This window comes from Pelobates fuscus, chromosome 3, assembly GCF_036172605.1.
Source record: "Pelobates fuscus isolate aPelFus1 chromosome 3, aPelFus1.pri, whole genome shotgun sequence".
NCBI classification, from domain to species: Eukaryota; Metazoa; Chordata; class Amphibia; order Anura; family Pelobatidae; genus Pelobates; species Pelobates fuscus.
The window spans coordinates 228,438,635-228,458,284 of NC_086319.1; the positions used below are offsets into that span (position 1 = coordinate 228,438,635).

Below are 19,650 nucleotides of genomic sequence, written 5' to 3' on the forward strand. Positions count from 1 at the left end.
ATATAAATAGTGCAAGCTACACCCTAAACATGACAGCCATCTTTCACAACAATGTACTGCTATATACTCATACCCTAATGATATACGCACGTTCAGCCTAGCATGCTCAAATATAACACACTTCTGTCTAAAAAAAAAAAAAAAGAATGCAGCTTCCGATTGAATCTATAATGGGTGCTGTCCAGGAGGTGGGAGGGTCTGGGAGGGAGGGTCTGCTGCTGATTGGCTGGAATGTGTCTGCTGACTGTGAGGTACAGGGTCACAATTTACTCAATGAAGACGAATAGGTGGCGAACGCGAACAAGCTATGTTCGCCTGGAACTATTCGCCAGCAAACTATTCGGGACATCTCTACTACTCAGTGTTAATCTTTAAGCAGGCTTCAACAGCAGAAATTGGAACTGAAACATATAACATATATAAAACCATTGCATTATAAACATTGAAAATTAATTACATTTCTAAATCATTACACATACCTGCTTCTAAAAACCGTGGAAAAGTAATGCTCCAGAACAATTGCTGTAAAATAGACCTAGAAAAAAAAAATATTATTTTGATAGAAAATTTAATGTTTTCATCTTAGGAAGTGCTATAAATTATCAGATATCTGAAAAATTATAAAATGGTCTTACAGTAACAGTATTTTTTTCTATTTGCAGTATGCAGTGTGGGGAGTTTTATCGTGTTTGTTCCCACCACAGTCTTTTTTGTACCTAGATATATGACATGCTGGTGAGATCTAGAAAGCTGAAACTGCAGTCCATGGCTGGTTTCTGGTCAATGGTCCTTTCTGTGCTCATTTGCATGCCAAGTTGGGAACTTGACGATAGTTGAAATAGTTGTGAAACATGATTTCTCAAGTTCCAATGACCAAGGAGGACTTCTCAAAGTCCAACTTGTGATAAGCAGATTATGCTGGACATTATTTTGTTTTCCATTTTCTATATACCCACACATTCTGACAGATGAGAAATACCATAATTACCCCAAGCCTATCTGTCACTAACATTTACAATGATAGACTCGGGTCCCCTTCATTGCTGTATATTACAGTTATGAATATGTTAATATTTATTTATTTAAACAAAGGGATACTTTAGGCACTAGGGAGAAACTCCAAGGTTCATCTTTAATCACCATTCAAGTCAGTGGGGGAGACCTATTGGACACAGAATAGCTTATTGGTGAAGGCATTCATTATTTTTCAAATGGGACTTAGGAACACTTGGAGTAGTGGCAATATGTACACTTACTTCCAGGACTTTCTATTATGAATAATGACTGTAAGTTACAGACAGATATTTCTTCATGCATTTGTTTTAATAGACATAAAACATTGAGGGATGGAGTCACATTGATTGCATTCAGCTTCAAGTCTCCTCAATCAATATTCAAGGGGAGATTTACTGCCCATGAAAACAACAAATTAGTTTGCTGTTTACTGAGCTAAAAATTGACCGAGTGGCTAAATTGTTTTTTTTGGAGATGATTTTTGGGAGATTAGGGGGAGAGTGGCGGTTTAGTGTGAGGTGAGACCTGGAGTGGAGATACACACAGCTTTACTAATAGTGCATGCATCTGTCAGTCTTTCCCAGCGTATATAACTCTGTAAGAGTTACATCCTGTTGAGAAAAGCTGGGTAAATGCATTATAGCCACATTTAAAAAAAAATTGTGTTGTGAATTATGTGATTTTTACAAAATGATGTGCCATGATAGTAATTTCTTCTAGGGACACTTTTCTGTTACTGTTCCAACACACTATTCACTAGACATGCATTCTTTTTGGTACGAATACGATTTCGTCCAAAAATTAGTTTTTTTTTCGTATTCGTTTACTAATACATAAACAAAGCCCTACATACGAAATGTAAACAAAACAAAAGGGCAGATGCTGAATGCATTACCTTTTTATTTCATTTCTTTTGTTTGATAGACTCCCATATTAATAAAAGGGAGGTTATATCTTCCGGCATTCCGCGAGTAGGGGCATGTCACCTAAACATTTAAAACTAAGAGTGACTGGCCCAGTGCTGCCCAATCACTAGTGTTCCATGGAGGGGAACCCAAATAACGTATATTGGGGGAAATAGTGCCCCCCCCCCGCGGGTCACGGGTGGGGGCTATTAATATAAACTGAATCTGAGCATTCTGATTGTTGGCCTCCCCAGGTTCCCACCCATGACCGTCGGGTGGGGACCTTCATTAAAAAAATAATGGGGGGGACCTAATATCCCACCCATGAGAGGGAGGTGGGGACCCTAATTAAATAAATAATGCGGGGACCCAATGACCCCCTCTGCCCCCCACCAATAAGCAGTGGGTGGGAACCCTAATTAAGCGAAGGGGGACCTAATGTCCTCCCTGGTCTCCACCCATGCGCAGCAGGTGGGGACACTTATTAATGAAAGGGGGGACCTAATGTACCCCCTGGTCCCCACCCACGAGCGGCGGGAGGGGACCCTAACTAATTAAAGGGGAGACTGTATGTCCCCCCTGGTACCCACCCATGACTGGTGGGTGGGGACCACAAATAATAAAGTGACTAAAGGTCCCCAAGCCCCTAGTCACTCACCACCCAATAAAAAAATACCCTACCTTCCCCCCTCACCCTAATAATAGTGAGGGGAGCCACCAATAAACTAACCATGTAAAATAAAATGTCATACTTACCATTAGACGTCTTCTTACTTATTTTCTTTTCTTTCTTCAGCCCCAAGAAAGGCCAAATAAAAATCCATAATACCCGTCACAAAAAAAACAGAGCACAAAAAAAATACACAGAAAAAAAATTAAAAATCCTGACGCTACACCGGGCTCTACTACAAAACGTACGCCCCCACCCTGATCCCACACCTATGCAACCTGTACAATGCTATATTAAACGGCGACCCCCTACCAAAAGACATGCTACAAGCCAACATCTGCCTCCTCCCAAAACCCAACAAATCTCATTTAGAACCAGGACACTACCGACCGATCTCCCTCCTCAACGTTGACATAAAACTATTTACCAAAATCCTCGCCGACCGACTGAACCCCCTCATACCCAAACTAATACATCCAGACCAAGTAGGCTTCATACCGGCACGACAGGCCAGCGACAACACGAGACGGACGTACGACCTCATATGGACGGCACAGACTAGACACATACCAACCCTCTTTCTATCACTTGACGCAGAAAAAGCCTTCGACAGATTGTTATGGCCCTTCCTATTCGCTACCCTACTCAAATTCGGATTCCCACAAACATTCATAACCGCTCTACAAGTATTATACGCCACCCCGCAAGCCCATCTCCTACTACCATTAACGCACCCCCCTTCCTTCACAATATATAACGGCACACGTCAGGGATGCCCCCTATCCCCACTCCTCTTCGCGCTCTCCCTAGAACCACTCCTGCAATCACTCAGATCAGACGAAAGCATACAAGGACTGAAAATCCGCGAGGAGGAATATAAAACGGCTGCATATGCAGATGACCTACTCATTACAATAACAGAACCAATAACATCCCTCCCACCACTTCTTCAAGCCCTAGAGACCTACGCTAAAGTATCTGGATACAAACTAAACATCGACAAGACCGAAGTCCTGGCCATCCATTTAGACACCCCCACTAAAACAGCCATACGCCTAACTTGCCCCTTTGACTTCACGCCCACATATATCAAATACCTAGCTATTGCCATACCAACGGACCTCTCCCGCAGCTATGAACTAAACTACACCCCCACGATCCCAAAAATCAAACAAGACATAGACAAATGGCAAAACATGCCGATATCATGGCTGGGCAGGCTAACATCGATTAAGATGAACGTCCTACCAAGACTTTTATACTTATTCCAAACCCTACCAATCCCAATCAATCACGCAGATTTTAAACAACTACAAACTACCATCGATAAATTCATCTGGGCCAACAGACGTACCAGGATTAAAAGACAGACCCTATACGTCCCCAACAAAGCAGGGGGTCTAGGCCTCCCACATCTCATCCATTATTATCAGGCAGCCCAGCTAACACAAGCACAACACTGGCACGCCCCCAGCGGTACCAAGCGATGGGTAGACCTAGAGCACGATATCTTTGGTAGAGACTTCCCCTCACTGTATATTTGGCTCCCCAGAACAGCCAGACCCCACCTACCCCAAACATCACCTGCAATCCTCAACACAATCAAAATATGGGACAAAGTAACCCCAAAAAGCGGCTTGACTTCGCAACCCTCACCACTGACGCCGATACTTCGCAACACACACTTCCCACCCGGCATGACACCGAAAGACTTCGCCCGCTTCGAAGAAAACGACCTCACACGACTACACCACTTCTACAGAAACCGACAACCGATACCATTCGCAGACCTTCCACAAACCACACCATTCCGCACCTTTGACATGTTCCGCCACCTACAACTCAGAAGCTTCCTAGAAACACCAACAATTACACAGGCCGGCACAAAACCACTCACGCCCTTTGAGAAACACTGCCTACAAAACCCAACGCATAAAGGACAAATCTCCCAGCTATACACCCACATAATCCAAAACGTTAAGGACGGCGCACTCACATACGTGTCGGCTTGGGAGAGGGATATAGGGCAGGCCGAGGACCCATCAGACTGGGCAAACATATGGGAGGCCACAGCCTCCATATCCATATGTGTAAATCACAAGGAACAAGCGTACAAGACGTTATTAAGATGGTACGTCACCCCTCTAAAACTTAAACAGATGGGCAGGTCAAGCACTGACCTATGCTGGAAAGGCTGCGGACACAGAGGCACTTACATACACATGTGGTGGGACTGTGTCCATACCACACAAGTATGGAACCAAATAGAAATAATGGTCTCACAGATCCTCCACACTGACATCCCACATGACCCATGGATATGGCTCCTATCCAAACCCATGGCCAACACACCAAGGTCCCACAACAAACTGATAGCCAAAATCGCACTCGCCACCAGAAGAGCCATCGCCGAAAAATGGGGTAGCCCAGACACACCCACACTGGACACAGTGAAGAGAAAAATAAAGGACACAATTAAAATGGACGAATTGTCCGCACTGATCCACGACACAACTAAAAATTTCAAAAAAATATGGGACCCGTGGTTCTATGCATTCCCATTAACGACCTAGCCAACAACCAACACTAACATAACACAACACCTCACAAACCCAATAACCACACACACCCTAAGACCATAACCCTAACCCTCCCATCCCCTCCCCTGAACCTGAAGACCATCCACACACACCCCCATACCCCCCCCACACTCCCCCACAGTCCAAGCCGCTGCGCGGACCGAAACCAAATGCCAACCCAAGGATAAAGGACCCACATAACTAGGAGACAGCTCCACATTGGACACCTAGGGCACACACGAACACCTACCAATGCTCAACTGAACACCGACACACCAGAGATTCGCACTCCACACCACACTACATACAACACCAAAAAGTCACCCGACCTGCACTCAAACCGACGTCCTACGACAGCCAACGAACTACTTAAAGCACGAAGAACATCTGACATGGACCAGAACGACACGAATAATCACCCACCCCGACCCCCCCCTCACACGAGGGGAGCCCGAACCCCAAGGAACCGACCCGATCACCTCTATAAGCAAACACGAGGGGCACAACAAAACCCCCAAGAAACCATAACATAAACTGAACCCCTCAGTCTCAAATACGCTACCCAGACCACTAGAACAAGTCACACTACAAGAGACTTGAACATTCACTTGGAAAAAATAGCCGACAACGAACAAAACAGAGCTACTGTCCATATGTATAAACCAACGAAATGCCTATATGTAAACAAACTGTATAGCATATACTTTTCCCTAACCAATCTCTTACCCCCCCGCTTCCATTCTGTACCCTTGAAACCCTATCAAAATACACAAAGCTGATAAGAATGTACACCGAAATGATATATTGGTTTGCTTTGTTCGCATACTGTTAAAAATACTCGTTTGTTATGTGCAATGTGTATTTTAAACCTTGAACCTCCCATTTTCTTTTCTGTACCCCCACCCCATAAAACAAAAAATCTTCCAAAATAAAGAATTTATAAAAAAAAAAAATCCTGACGCTAAAAAAAAATAATCCATCTTCACCAAGCAGACTGAGCTCTGCAGGGCACAAAAAAAAAAACATCTAAAGCCTTCTGACTCCCTGCAATTTGACTTAGAGCACTCTGATTGGTTGATTCCAAGCCAACCAATCAGAGTGCTCTGACAGGTAAATGAAGAGACTGACAGGTAAGTCTCTACATTTACCTGTCACAGCACTCTGATTGGTTGGCTTGGAATCCAACCAATCAGAATGCTCTGAGTCATTTTACACAGTGTGGGAAAGTTCTTTGTAATTTTTTGACAGTGAGGCAACATGCCCCTACTACATGGGGGGACCTGGCACAGGTAGAGGCATGCATGAGGATTTAACCTGTGCCAATAGCTGTGCAGTCACTAGTAGTTTTTAATTTGTTTAGGTGACATGCCCCTTCTCGCGACATGCCTGCTTTTTTTTTTGTACATGCGCAGTTCTATTTTCATCCTAATATATAAAAACAAATTATTTTTTACCGAATTTCATTCCAATTTGGACAAAATTCGGGATTGACAAGTGAAATTTTTATTTAGTATGTAATCATTCATACAAAACAAAAATTTCACTGGTGCACATGTCCACTATTCACTGTAAAGATGTTACTTAGAAGATGATTAACATTCCTTTCTCATGGTTAAGCATATTGGCCTGTTCAACTACAAATTAATTGTACTGGTTTATTCCTCAGCTTAGCTAAGATATATTTATTAACTTACCAAGCAGCAGCAGAAGCCCACCACCCAAGGTTTAAAATATCTGCTATGGTAGGCTGTAAAAGAAATACAAATTCAACAGTTACAAAGCTATTGCGATTGCATTATCACATGCGCTGTATCTTTCGGCAGGTAATACTTACCACAAATACAGAGCGAGGACCAGCTGTTTTAACTGGTTCATCTCCAGGATCACACACAGACTGGTAGTCATAAGACTTATTAAAGGCGTAGACAGAAATATTAACTAAATGTCTCATAAAGCTTGGATCAATCTCCCCAAAGAATCTGCCAATCTAGAAAGCAAAAAATAAATAAATATACATTTAATTGTCAAGAGCAGTGGTATATATAACCCACGTGGCAAAACATAATGGGGTCTACCACCTCTATATGCATTTTCCCTTCTATTTTTAAAAATAGGAGGGAGAAAGATGTAAGAAAGGGTGTTAGGTGGCAACATCCCCTGTGATTTAGTGCAGAAAGGGATATTTATTCTCTACACCTTTAGATGCTAGAACATATGGAGGAATGTGATCTTGCATATAACTACTATTCAATAGTTTAAAAACAGCATACAAGCTGGGTATAAAAATCTGTATCTTATATAGAAGTGATAGAGAGCTACGGTAAAAGTACTTGTAACCAAAAGTTATTACTAAAACAATAACAATGTTGCAATTTGAAGTAGCTATTTTGATCTGTAACACAATACTACTTTTTACACACACTCTTAAAAGGTAGGCATTATTAGCACAGAACAGACCAACCAATACCTGTGTATTGTAATTAGCTTGATTTGACATCAAAAGAAATCCACCATCATCGAGAATTATGCAGTCCAATTGCTGTAAATAAAAATAAAAATGTGCATTGCCTTGGAACATGTTTAAAATAATGAATAACAACAATTAAACAATATCTGCAAGGAGTGCAACATGTTTAATAATTTCAGAAAGAATTTAGCAGTTCAAGATACATGTATTAATTAATTTACTATATTTCTATGTTTCCTTTTTGTTCTTTGTTATACCATTTCATTTATCTGATTAATTTTACTGGATCAGTTTTTGGAATCAGTGAATAAAACAAAACCCACAGACTGTTCATTGCCTGTTTATGGTTAGTTGCTAAACCACTTTTACTAGTTCAGTCTGAATGTTTTGTTACGGGTTTATTGTATTGGGAACTATAAGCCTTTAATCAAGCTAATATTCCATATATAATACAATAATTAACAAGGCTTTTATTAAATGGCTTTTAAATAAACAATACTATTTTATCATAGAAATAAATAACGAACAAGCAATTTTATTTCTTGAAAGATGACATTCTGCTTCTAATTGGTCTATAGGATTTAGTATGCATTTAATCTGCATCAGCAGAATGACTGTTTGTTTCAGCCCCTATCAACCATTCACATTGTCAGTAAATAAAACTTACTGTACTGTCCATTTGGCAACCGCATGCTTCCTTCTTGCACTGAAGAGTAAAAGACAAAACATGTTTCTACAGCACTTTTACAGAACACATAGTATACAAAGTTCTACTTTTTCCCCTTTTCTTTTTCTTTAATGCTGTCAAATGAACTTTATTTATGACTTGTCCTTCCTATTATTGCTTTTAAATTAAGCTCTTCAAATTCTAAATCATTGTACACAATTATAAACTTTATTTATTTTCCTTCTTGGTCACTGCATTTTCTCACTTTCATTGTTTTATTTGAAAAATTCAAGATGATTTTCATTAGCATTTGAATAGAGATCCAAATATACTTTATTGCATTAAAAAAGAAACATAAAAGATAACACAATAATTCACAAAACTTTTTGCTTATTCTGGGGCTTTGTCAAGTTTATATATAGTAAACTTTTTGACCTGGCACTCTGTGAAGTATGCTGCTGAAGACTTTTGAGCATATTACATTTGGTGGGGATTATACAACCTATGCTGGAAACACTGAGCTGTTTAGTCATTCTCACAAATGGGAGTACGGTTATTATTTTATTCTGTTTACACACTCAATCAGAGAGCATTATTGTGTTTTTTAATAGTTATTTTCCTTTTTATGCTCATGCTGCTGAAGAAATACATATATCAAAATCCAAATAGGTTATGGTAATTGTGATTGAAAACCCCTTCCACCTGAAGTCTGTGGATAGTTAATACAATGTTAAACAAAAATCTGCACACCAGTCAAGCCATAGGACTTGCTTTTCCCACAGAGATCACAAATCTGCAGTGATGTCACTACCGCAAAACATTCTGGGTGAGCATATGCAAATTTAACAAAGAATCACATTTTTGTCTCATTCCATTTTAAACATGCATTCCTTTGTGTCTGTGTTTTCTGTATACTACAGACTCACACAAATACAGCAAACAAGTCGGTCTATGGAACTTTATCAGAAACTTAAATGTCACAATTCCTATAATTTAGAAACACTGGAAAAAACACATCTTCAAAACGTTAGTCTAACTTAAAGGGATACTATAGTCACAAGAACAACTGCAGCTTAACTACAGTATAGTATGTCCCTGCAAGCTATGTCCTCTGACGGCAAGTATGTTCTCAGACGGCTACTAGAGGTGCTTTCTGTGGCAGTGCTTCAGTGTATCCACAGTCTGCATGCATACACTGAACTTTCCCCATAGAGATTCATTGATGCAGTGCATCTCTATGAGGACAAGCTGATTGGCCAGGGCAGCATTTTTGCTCTGCTATATGCCTCCTTGGCTGAGAATATCAGAATCGACTATCTCAGCAAATCCAATACTTTCTTATTCCAAAGCATTGTGATTGAACAAGATCATCAATTCTGATGATGTCGGCAAAGGAGGTGGACCTGGGGCAGGGCCAGATGAGAGTAGCAGTGCTGGAAAAAGGTGAGTAAATTACATTTCTAAAACAGCCAGCTGGAATACTCTCTTTCTGACTGGCAATATTCAATTTGTGAAACTTTTGCATCATGTATTCCATGTATGTCTACATAGTAGTGAATGTGTGCCTAGAGCGTCCCTTACATGGCCGGAGTATTCCATAGCCCACGGTGGAGCCACGGCTCCAGGTGGCACTCGGACAGGGGCAGCATTTTGCCACCCCTGTCGGTGGTGGTTCTCTAATTAGGTGAGTTGGCGGCCGCCTTAGGCCTCGCGGCTGCTTAACTCACCATAGGGCAGACTGTGTCAGGTCCTCGGTTCCATGGTAATCTGCGGCAACGCTCTGACTTCTGGATATCGCGAGACACTGCACAGTCTGCAGCTCACACCAGGCAGAGCTGCAGACTGTGCTGGCTCTCTGCCTCTCAGGTAAGACTGGAGAAACAGTCCACTGGACCACCAGGGGAAACAAAATAGGGTATTTTTAAAATTACATTCCCCTCCCTCACTGTCACCCCCTTCCTCTCTCAGTCACTCTGTCACCTGTCACCCCCTCCCTCACTGTGTCATCCCCACCCCACTGTGTCACCCCCTCCCTCCGTCACTCTACCACCTCTCACCCCCTCCCTGTGTCACCACCTCCCTCAGTCACTCTGCCACCTGTCAACCCCTCCTTCATATGTCACCCCCACCCCACTGTGTGACCCCCTCCATCCCTCAGTTCACTCTGACACCTGTCACCCCCTCCCTCACTCTGCCACCCCCTCCCTTACTGTGTCACGCACTCCCTCCTTCAATCACTCTACTACCTGCCACCCCCTCCCTCCCTCAGTTACTCTGTCACCCACTCTGTCACCCCCTCAGTCCCTCTGCCACCTGTCACCCACTCCCTCACTGTTTCACCCCCTCCCTCAGACACTCTGCCACCTGTCACCCCTCCCTCACTCTGCCACCCCCTGCCTTCATCTCTCTGCCACCTGTCACCCCCACCCTCACTGTGTCGACCCCTCCCTCAGTCACTCTGCCACTTGTCACCTCCTCCCTCAGTCACTCTGCCACCTGTCACTCACTCGTCACCTGTGTCACCCCCTCCCTCCCTCAGTCACTCTTCCACCTGTCACTCACTCTGTCACCTGTGTCACCCCCTCCCTCAGTCACTCTGCCACATGTCACTCACTGTCACCCCCTCAGTCACTCTGCCACCTGTCACCCCAACCCCACTGTGTCGCCCCCTCCATCCTGCATCCATTATACACACACAAACTGCATCCACTATACACACACACTGCATCCACTATGCACACACACTGCATCCACTATATACACACTCTGCATCCACTATATACACACACTGCATCCACTATACACACACTCTGCATCCTATATATACACCAGCTCTGCATCTACTATCAGAAACACTGCGTCCGCTATCCACACACTGCATCCATTACAAATTACACACGCTGCATTCACTATATAGACACACAATGCATTCACTACACACACTGCATGCAATCCACAGACATTACAGCCACTGCACACACTGCATCCACTACACAAATACACTCTCTGCATTCACTACACAGACACTGCATTCACAACACACACTGCATAACATAATGGATGTGGGCGTGTTTTGCTTGGTGTGGTTTTGTTGGGGATGGGATTGGTTGGGGCAGCATTTCATCCTTTGATCCAGGCAGCACAATGCCTTGGGCCGGCCCTGGTCCCTTATATACCCACTAATAAATAATTATTCAAATTCTTACCCCAGGTTTGGTTGTAGTCTTTGTAAAATTTTCCATCCAGCTGTCGAACTCTATTTTTACTCCAACAACTAAAAATACAAATAAATTAAATTCCATTAGCAATGTATATTTTCAGTATAGGTGGTAACCAGCCAATTCCCAGAAAAGCAATAAAAATTTATAATGTGACTGTAAATGTTTATTTGGGAACACCTCTTTAGTCGATAAACAAAATAAAGCACACATTGCTGTGTCTTTTCCTAGACGTTAAATAGACAGAAGGATTATTTGCTCTCTTAACAGGGAGTCACAATAAAACCACGATGGATTCTGTTTGGAAATATGTCCAGATTAGCATTGACTGTGGTGAGATTCACAAAGTTTGTGGGAAATTACTTTCTAAACATAAGCAAGTTATTACAGTTAACTTTAGAAACTATGCAGTATCTTAAGATACACAAAGCGCTGTGAGACACTATTCATGCACCAAATAAGGAAAATAAGGTTCAGCTACCATGATTCTTTAACACAGTACAGCGACTGTGAGAGCTGCAATGATACTAACTACAATTAAAAATATACATAACTGTACAGGATGTTGTAGGCCTCCAAACAATCCCACGTTAGGGAGAATTATCCATGGGTAGCACAGAGTGAGCACATTATGCTTCCCGCATGGTCATGTTATTGGCAATTCCTCCATCATAGGGCCTCGCACACTCTACACCCTACAATTGTGGGTGTTGCTGTGCAGTCAACTGCATTCTTTCCCCAGCTCCACTCCTTACTTCAGCCTGCTTGTGCAGCATATGAACTAGGAGACTCTCCATAAATCACAGGATCAGTGTTACCCTAAGTGGGTAGGGACAAGTTTGTTTGTGCAGGGGGTAGAAAATAAAATTGATGGAGAGAGAGAGATAATGGAACACCCCACTTTAAAAAAACTAAATCACTACTTAGTAAATATACTCCAATGGAAAATATGCAAGTATTTATTTTTGTATGCATGTTGTCACTGGGGATATATCTAAAACCAGCTTGTAAAATACATGTTTGCAGCCTTTGCAAGCAACTGCCCTTCTACTTCCATGTATAGACTTTCATTGAGAATCTTCTCAAGATGAGCCACAATCACGTGTGATCATCTGAATGCCCTCACACAGCTAAGGGGGAAATTGAGGGGGTGAGGGTCCAGAACGACTCAGGAATCAGAGGAGCAGATGAGCATGGAGAATGCAGGATGCTGGGGACACTGGGGTACAATGAGCACATGCTAACAGACTCACTATGACATGGGGGAGGCAGGTACTATCGTTAGGGGAAAAGAATAGCTGAAGTGACCTTTCTTAACGTATTAAAAAAAGGGCACATTTTTCAAAGAAATAGACACTTTTAAAAAAAATGCAGTTAAAATGGCAAACACCATACACATACAGCCATACCTCTCAACAATTTGAATGTACAAAGAGGGACAGGGGCTAGGCTATTCTGAAGAAATGTTAGGTGGTTTACTAAAAACAATTTATGAAACTAAAATGTAATTGCAAATACCAACAATGTGCTTCTGTTTGCAGCTATAACTAGGGTTATGCCAGCTATTTCCCTTGTACGGTGTTTTTTAGCAGCTCTGCTAAGGAAATAGATTCGCTGGCTGAGCTCAGTTATGGTCAAAAGCCAGTAATGGTAAATATCACAGATCTTTAAACTGACTTCTGAGCATAACTGAATTTAGCAGATGCAAAGTTTTTTAATGCCACCTCGTAAACAGATCGGTTTGTGTTCTACAAGGTAAAAAAATCTACTGAATGAACTAATTGAAATGTAGAACTATTTTGAGTTTTTTCAGCATCCATTGCTATCATAATAAAATGACAATAATCTGCTGCATCATTACTATGAAAAACCAAAAAACATGCAGTTATACATGAAAAATTCTCCTACCACATATTTATTTTACTTACCCGCAGGTTTAAGCAGTTTACCATAAACTGTTATTTCTACACCCTTGCTGACCATTATACCAGCTTCATAATTGGGCACGCCAGTCTCTGATCAAAATAACATGAATAAATTAATTTATAGACATGGACATTTAGAAGTTTAAAAAACAGAAACCTTTATAAGAAAAAATCAGTATACTAGATATTGTAATAAAGACTCTTGCATTTTTTCCCTTGCCAGTATTGATTGAAATCATAATTTATACTATATAGATAATATAGCAATAAACAAAAACTTTGTTTCAGTATATGAAAATAATGGAACTTTTATTTACTCAAATTAAGTAAAATAACTATAACATTGCATTACACTTAAAACTAAATGTGCACTCTAGCAACTAATAACATATATACAATGGAGGCAGATTACTCATTTCATAAACAATGAGCTACACTCACAAATTCTGCTATTTTAAAAGAAAACAAAGAAAAAAAATCTTACCTATTTAATTTTTGAAAATGTTTGCTTTATAGTTAACTATCTATAGGAAAACAGGAAAACACAGCAGTAAAAGTGGACAACATTGTGCTTTAAGATTGCACGTGTGCCATCCTTTTTTGCTTAGAAGAAAAGTTTTCAACACTATATGATAGAACCTAGCACAAAAACAAACAGGACTGGAAGCAAGTAGAAGATGTCAAGGGTGATGATGAACTTTTTAATTTTCGAAATGCTTAGCTTCCCTATTAATCACAATTATCTTATAACACTAATTTCAGATTTATATTTTTTTCTATTGTAAAGTTCCCACATGCACATTAAACTTCACTCAGATCTGATTTGATCTTCTTGTTAAGTTTCAACCTGAATTGAAACAAACCCTCATTTAAACAGTTAAAGCCATTTCTACCTATTGATTTTAATCTCACCTATCTCTTCACATATTTTTTTTGCAAAAAACTTGCAGAAAAATTGTAATTGGATGACATAAGGTGCTGCAGCAACTAAAAAAAGTAAATATAAACAAAGCTCCAGGGCCTGATGGTATTCATCCATGAGTGCTTAACCCCTTAAGGACACAGCTTCAAAAGCTTGTCTTCCACTTAAAGACACAAGCAATTTTCGATTTTTTTGCTCTTTGCATTCAACTGCAATTTGCATTATACTAATTTAAGAGACCAACACATGTTATGTACCATTTTTAACGGACAAAAAGCAATTAAATTTGATGTAACATATACATATATAAATGCTTATTTATTATAAAAAAAAATGCAAAAAAAAAAGGAAAAATATATTTCTTTTTTTTTACAGTTTTTGCAATAATGTGTGCATAATTAGTGCAGGTTAAGGAAAATAATTAAAAATAAATGACTTTAGTTGTTTTGATTTACAGAATATATGATGTGTCTATGATTTTAAGTTTTTTTTGGTAGTTACAGGTCACAAAACACAAAGACTAAAATAAACTTTTGATGTGTGGCAATTTTAGAATTTGGTATTTTTGTCTTGTAAGCTTAATAGCCATAAAAGAAAACAAAATTGCCACACAAAAGTATATATTTAAATAAAGAAGACATCACAGGCTATTTACCTGGGGTATTTTTACACTTTATACGTAGCCATTTAACCGCCAATCTCTGCTAAATATTGGAGTAAAATTGTGTTTTTTTTTGTTTTTTGACACACAAACTTATAACAAAGATCTTCTAATGTGTATTTCGTAAAGTTGGTGTGTGCTACTCCTGTGCAAAACTTTATTTTGTGTTCAGCTACATCTGCTTACAACAATACCCCCATCTGAGGCAGTGTCTGTCGGCTCTGAGTCAGTCACTAACAGGGCATAAGCCTCCTCCGCACTATACTGCATAAACGTTGTGCACTACGGTAATAAACTTTAACTACAAATAATAACTAAACTTATTTATTTTTAGTAGCTTATAACTAAATTCCCCAATTCCCACTAAATTCCACCCAATACAACTAACTAAATCACAAGTTGATAAAATAAAATATTACAATTTAACCCCTTAGGGTTACTAAAAAATAAAATTTAAACCCTGAGGGTTAAATTAAAAAGCAATCACATGGGTTGAGACATTGCGATTTGATGTTGCTGGTCTGCCACTGACTCGTAGGCACCCAGCAACATCATTAACCCCGTGATCGCTGGGACCGCGGCGATCTGGGATTAATTTTAGCACATAATGGACCGGGTCCATCATGCGTTGTTAAGTGCTTCCCCAGCATGAGGGGTTAAGGAACTAAGTGTGTATTGTAGTGAACCTCGTTATTAATTTTTCAAGATTCTTGGAGGATTGTAGGAAGGCAGATGTGATTCCTATATTCAAAAAGGATTCAAAATTAGACATGTGCACCCGTGACATTTTTGTTTTGTACGAATGAAATCGTCAATTCCGAATTTCATCCATAAACCATTCATTTTCGAACAAAATTAGGTTAAAAAATTATTTGTTTTGATCCCTTGGAATGCAACCAGGCAGATTCCAACTGACAATACCTAACAAGAAAATTGATATAAAATGTTGGAATGTTCAGCACAGAGCTGCCTGCAGTGTGATGTGTTGATTTCCAAATATTTATTTAAAGGGATATTGTAGGCATCCAGACCACTTTTATTGAAGTGGTGTGAGTGCAATGTCCCATGTCCCTTAACACTGCAATTATAATTATTTCAGTTTCTGAAAAACTGCAATAATTACCTTGCAGGGTTAACTCCTCTTCTAGTGGTTCTCTACCAGACAGCTACTAGAGGGGCTTCTGGAATTGAAACGAACCTTTGGTCCGTTATCTGATGCTGGACATCCTCACGCTATGCATGAGGACTTCCAGCATCAGATTTTTCCCCAAAGGAAAGCATTGAATAATGCTTTCCTATGGGGAAATCCTAATGCGAGTACGCCCACTAATCCTAATGTGAGCGCGGCTGACGCTGGAGGGGGAGGAGCGTGGGTGGAGCCTAACCCAGCACCAAGTGACATCAGCGCTGGATTCAGGTAAGTGACTGAAGGGGTTTTATACCTGTTAGCCACACGGGGGGAGGGGGGTGATGGAGGGGGGCACTGTAGGATTCTACAGTGCCAAGAAAAAGGGTTTGTTTAGCAATGATGCAGTTAGAATTAAGATCCACTTCTCTGCAGAGACAAAGTTACCTGATAATTTATCTCACCACTCTTTCAACCTTTTTCTACTAGGATGAGTGAGGACTACTACATAGGACTGGTTTTTATTATCATATATATATTTTATATACACTGCTCAAAAAAATAAAGGGAACACTTAAACAACACAATGTAACTCCAAGTCAATCACACTTCTGTGAAATCAAACTGTCCACTTAGGAAGCAACACTGAGTGACAATCAATTTCACATGCTGTTGTGCAAATGGGATAGACAATAGGTGGAAATTATAGGCAATTAGCAAGACACCCCCAATAAAGGAGTGGTTCTGCAGGTGGTGATCACAGACCACTTCTCAGTTACTATGCTTCCTGGCTGATGTTTTGGTCACTTTTGAATGCTGGCGGTGCTTTTACTCTAGTGGTAGCATGAGACAGAGTCTACAACCCACACAAGTGGCTCAGGTAGTGCAGCTCATCCAGGATGGCACATCAATGCGAGCTGTGGCAAGAAGGTTTGCTGTGTCTGTCAGCGTAGTGTCCAGAGCATGGAGGCGCTACCAGGAGACAGGCCAGTACAGACCAGTACATCAGGAGACGTGGAGGAGGCCGTAGGAGGGCAATGACCGCTACCTCCACCTTTGTGCAAGGAGGAACAGGAGGAGCACTGCCAGAGCCCTGCAAAATGACCTCAAGCAGGCCACAAATGTGCATGTGTCTGCTCAAACAGTCATAAATAAACTCCATGAGGGTGGTATGAGGGTCCATTGTCCACAGGTGGTGGTTGTGCTTACAGCCCAACACCGTGCAGGACGTTTGGCATTTGCCAGAGAACACCAAGATTGGCAAATTCACAACTGGTGCCCTGTGTTCTTCACAGATGAAAGCAGGTTCACACTGAGCACATGTGACAGAGGTGACAGAGTCTGGTGACGCCGTGAGAACGTTCTGCTGCCTGCAACATCCTCCAGCATGACCGGTTTGACAGTGGGTCAGTAATGGTGTGGGGTGGCATTTCTTTGGGGGGCCGCACAGCCCTCCATATGCTCGCAAGAGGTAGCCTGACTGCCATTAGGTACTGAGATGAGATCCTCAGACCCCTTGTGAGACCATATGCTGGTGGGGTTTTTGCCCTGGGTTCCTCCTAATGCAAGACAATGCTAGACCTCATGTGGCCGGAGTGTGTCAGCAGTTCCTGCAAGATAAAGACATTGATGCTATGAACTGACCCACCCGTTCCCCAGACCTGAATCCAATTGAGCACATCTGGGACATCATGTCTCGCTCGATCCACCAACGTCACATTGCACCACAGACTGTCCAGGAGTTGGCAGATGCTTTAGTCAAGGTCTGGGAGGAGATCCCTCAGGAGACCATCCACCACCTCATCAGGATCATGCACAGGCATTGTAGGGAGGTCATACAGGCACGTGGAGGCCACACACACTACTGAGTCTCATTTTGACTTGTTTTAAGGGCATTACATCAAAGTTGGATCAGCCTGTAGTGTGTTTTTCCACTTTAATTTTGAGTGTGACTCCAAATCCAGACCTCTATGGGTTGAAAAATGTGATTTCCATTTTTGAATTTTTGTGTGATTTTGTGGTCAGCACATTCAACTATGTAAAGAACAAAGTATTTCAGAAGAATATTTAATTCTTTGAGATCTAGGATGTGTTATTTTTGTGTTCCCTTTATTTTTTTGAGCAGTGTATATATATCACTTTATTTTACTCTGTTTAATTGTAATAAAGTACTCTATAAAAATTATTATATATACCCAGCCATTTCTATGCTCCACTCACCTCAAATCCAGTTTTTCTGCTGCTGATTCCGGGTCCAGTATATCTCTAGGTGGGGATTGTTCCACCTGAAGCCCGTTATACTAGAGCAGGACATTGCTCTAGTAGATGTAAGTAAGTTTACCTTTTTTCTATTTATAGCACACCGTAATACACCATTTATTTTATCTCTTTCCCTTCTATGTGCTGAATACATCCCCCTGAAAGCCTAGTAGTGCTGTTCCACATCAAGAAATCCATAGACAGGGATTATTCCATCCAGGCTCCTAAAATAGAGCCTATATAGCTCTACAGAACGTGAGTGTTCATTTGGCACTATACAACTGTTTGCACTATTACCACTATATGCTGCAATATTATTGTGTATTTTTATTTTTATTATAAGATATACTCTTCTGTATTTTGTTTATATAAAGTATGTAATTTTTTTGGTCACTAGCGCTGTTCACCTAAATATATTCCCCACTCTTTCTACCTGTAGGGTACAAGTTACATGTTTACTAGGCTATGCAGAAGTTGCTAATAGGTTGCTGCTAAAAAGACTGTATCAGACTGTATCAGTAGAAGATAACAATAGAGCCTGGGCCAGATGATTGGAAACCAGTTGGCAATTTGTAGGTAGTAATATATATCAGCTATTATTAATAACAACACCTTATGACAAATATTTACTGGCAACACTGAAAATGAACCCTAATTTTACAATACATACCATTGCACTGAACAGTGGCTTACTTTATTGTTACCTGTTAGCAAATTTAAAGAATAATAGCTACTGTAAACCAACAGAACAGCAACAAGTGAATGTCTATAATATATAATTGCCTATAATAGATGTACGCATGTGCACTACAGAATTTGCTGGTGCTATATCAATAATAAAATAATAATAATAAAATAATAATAATAATGCAACACACTTTACTTACTGTTGAAGTAAGGAGCTGTAAAAACATAGTTGTCATTATCCAAACTACGTTTGTAGAAGCTGTTTTCATATGTTTCTGGATCTTCAAACCAGCTCTCTCCGGCACTGAAATAAATATATATATTTAAAAAATATTTAAATTGTGCTTTTCAGCTTATTTTAGAGGGATAAGGCATCGCACCCCAAGCAAAAACCGTGTTCTATTTAAAACATATAGGATGACAAATAAATGTAATTTCAACTAGATAGTTGAATTGTAGTTAAGGCTTGACCAGATCATACTGTACATGCATACCCCACTTTTGTTTTCTTGCACATTCACAGACACATTCTCACAAGCACAATAACATT

The 19,650-nt window shown here is 40.6% G+C and overlaps 1 protein-coding gene across 6 annotated transcripts in view; it reads right to left on the reverse strand.

Annotated features, from left to right (window-relative positions):
• CACNA2D1 (calcium voltage-gated channel auxiliary subunit alpha2delta 1) overlaps positions 1-19,650 on the reverse strand; it is a 699,121-nt gene that overhangs the window by 29,998 nt on the left and 649,473 nt on the right. For all 6 annotated transcript variants that reach the window (XM_063448181.1, XM_063448183.1, XM_063448182.1 and 3 more), the window contains 8 exons: positions 19,301-19,404; positions 13,449-13,535; positions 11,509-11,576; positions 8,303-8,341; positions 7,636-7,707; positions 7,003-7,155; positions 6,863-6,915; positions 480-535 (listed from right to left, as the gene is read on the reverse strand). In XM_063448181.1, the coding sequence (XP_063304251.1) occupies positions 480-535; positions 6,863-6,915; positions 7,003-7,155; positions 7,636-7,707; positions 8,303-8,341; positions 11,509-11,576; positions 13,449-13,535; positions 19,301-19,404 (632 nt within the window). The remainder of the gene's footprint in view (positions 1-479; positions 536-6,862; positions 6,916-7,002; positions 7,156-7,635; positions 7,708-8,302; positions 8,342-11,508; positions 11,577-13,448; positions 13,536-19,300; positions 19,405-19,650) is intronic.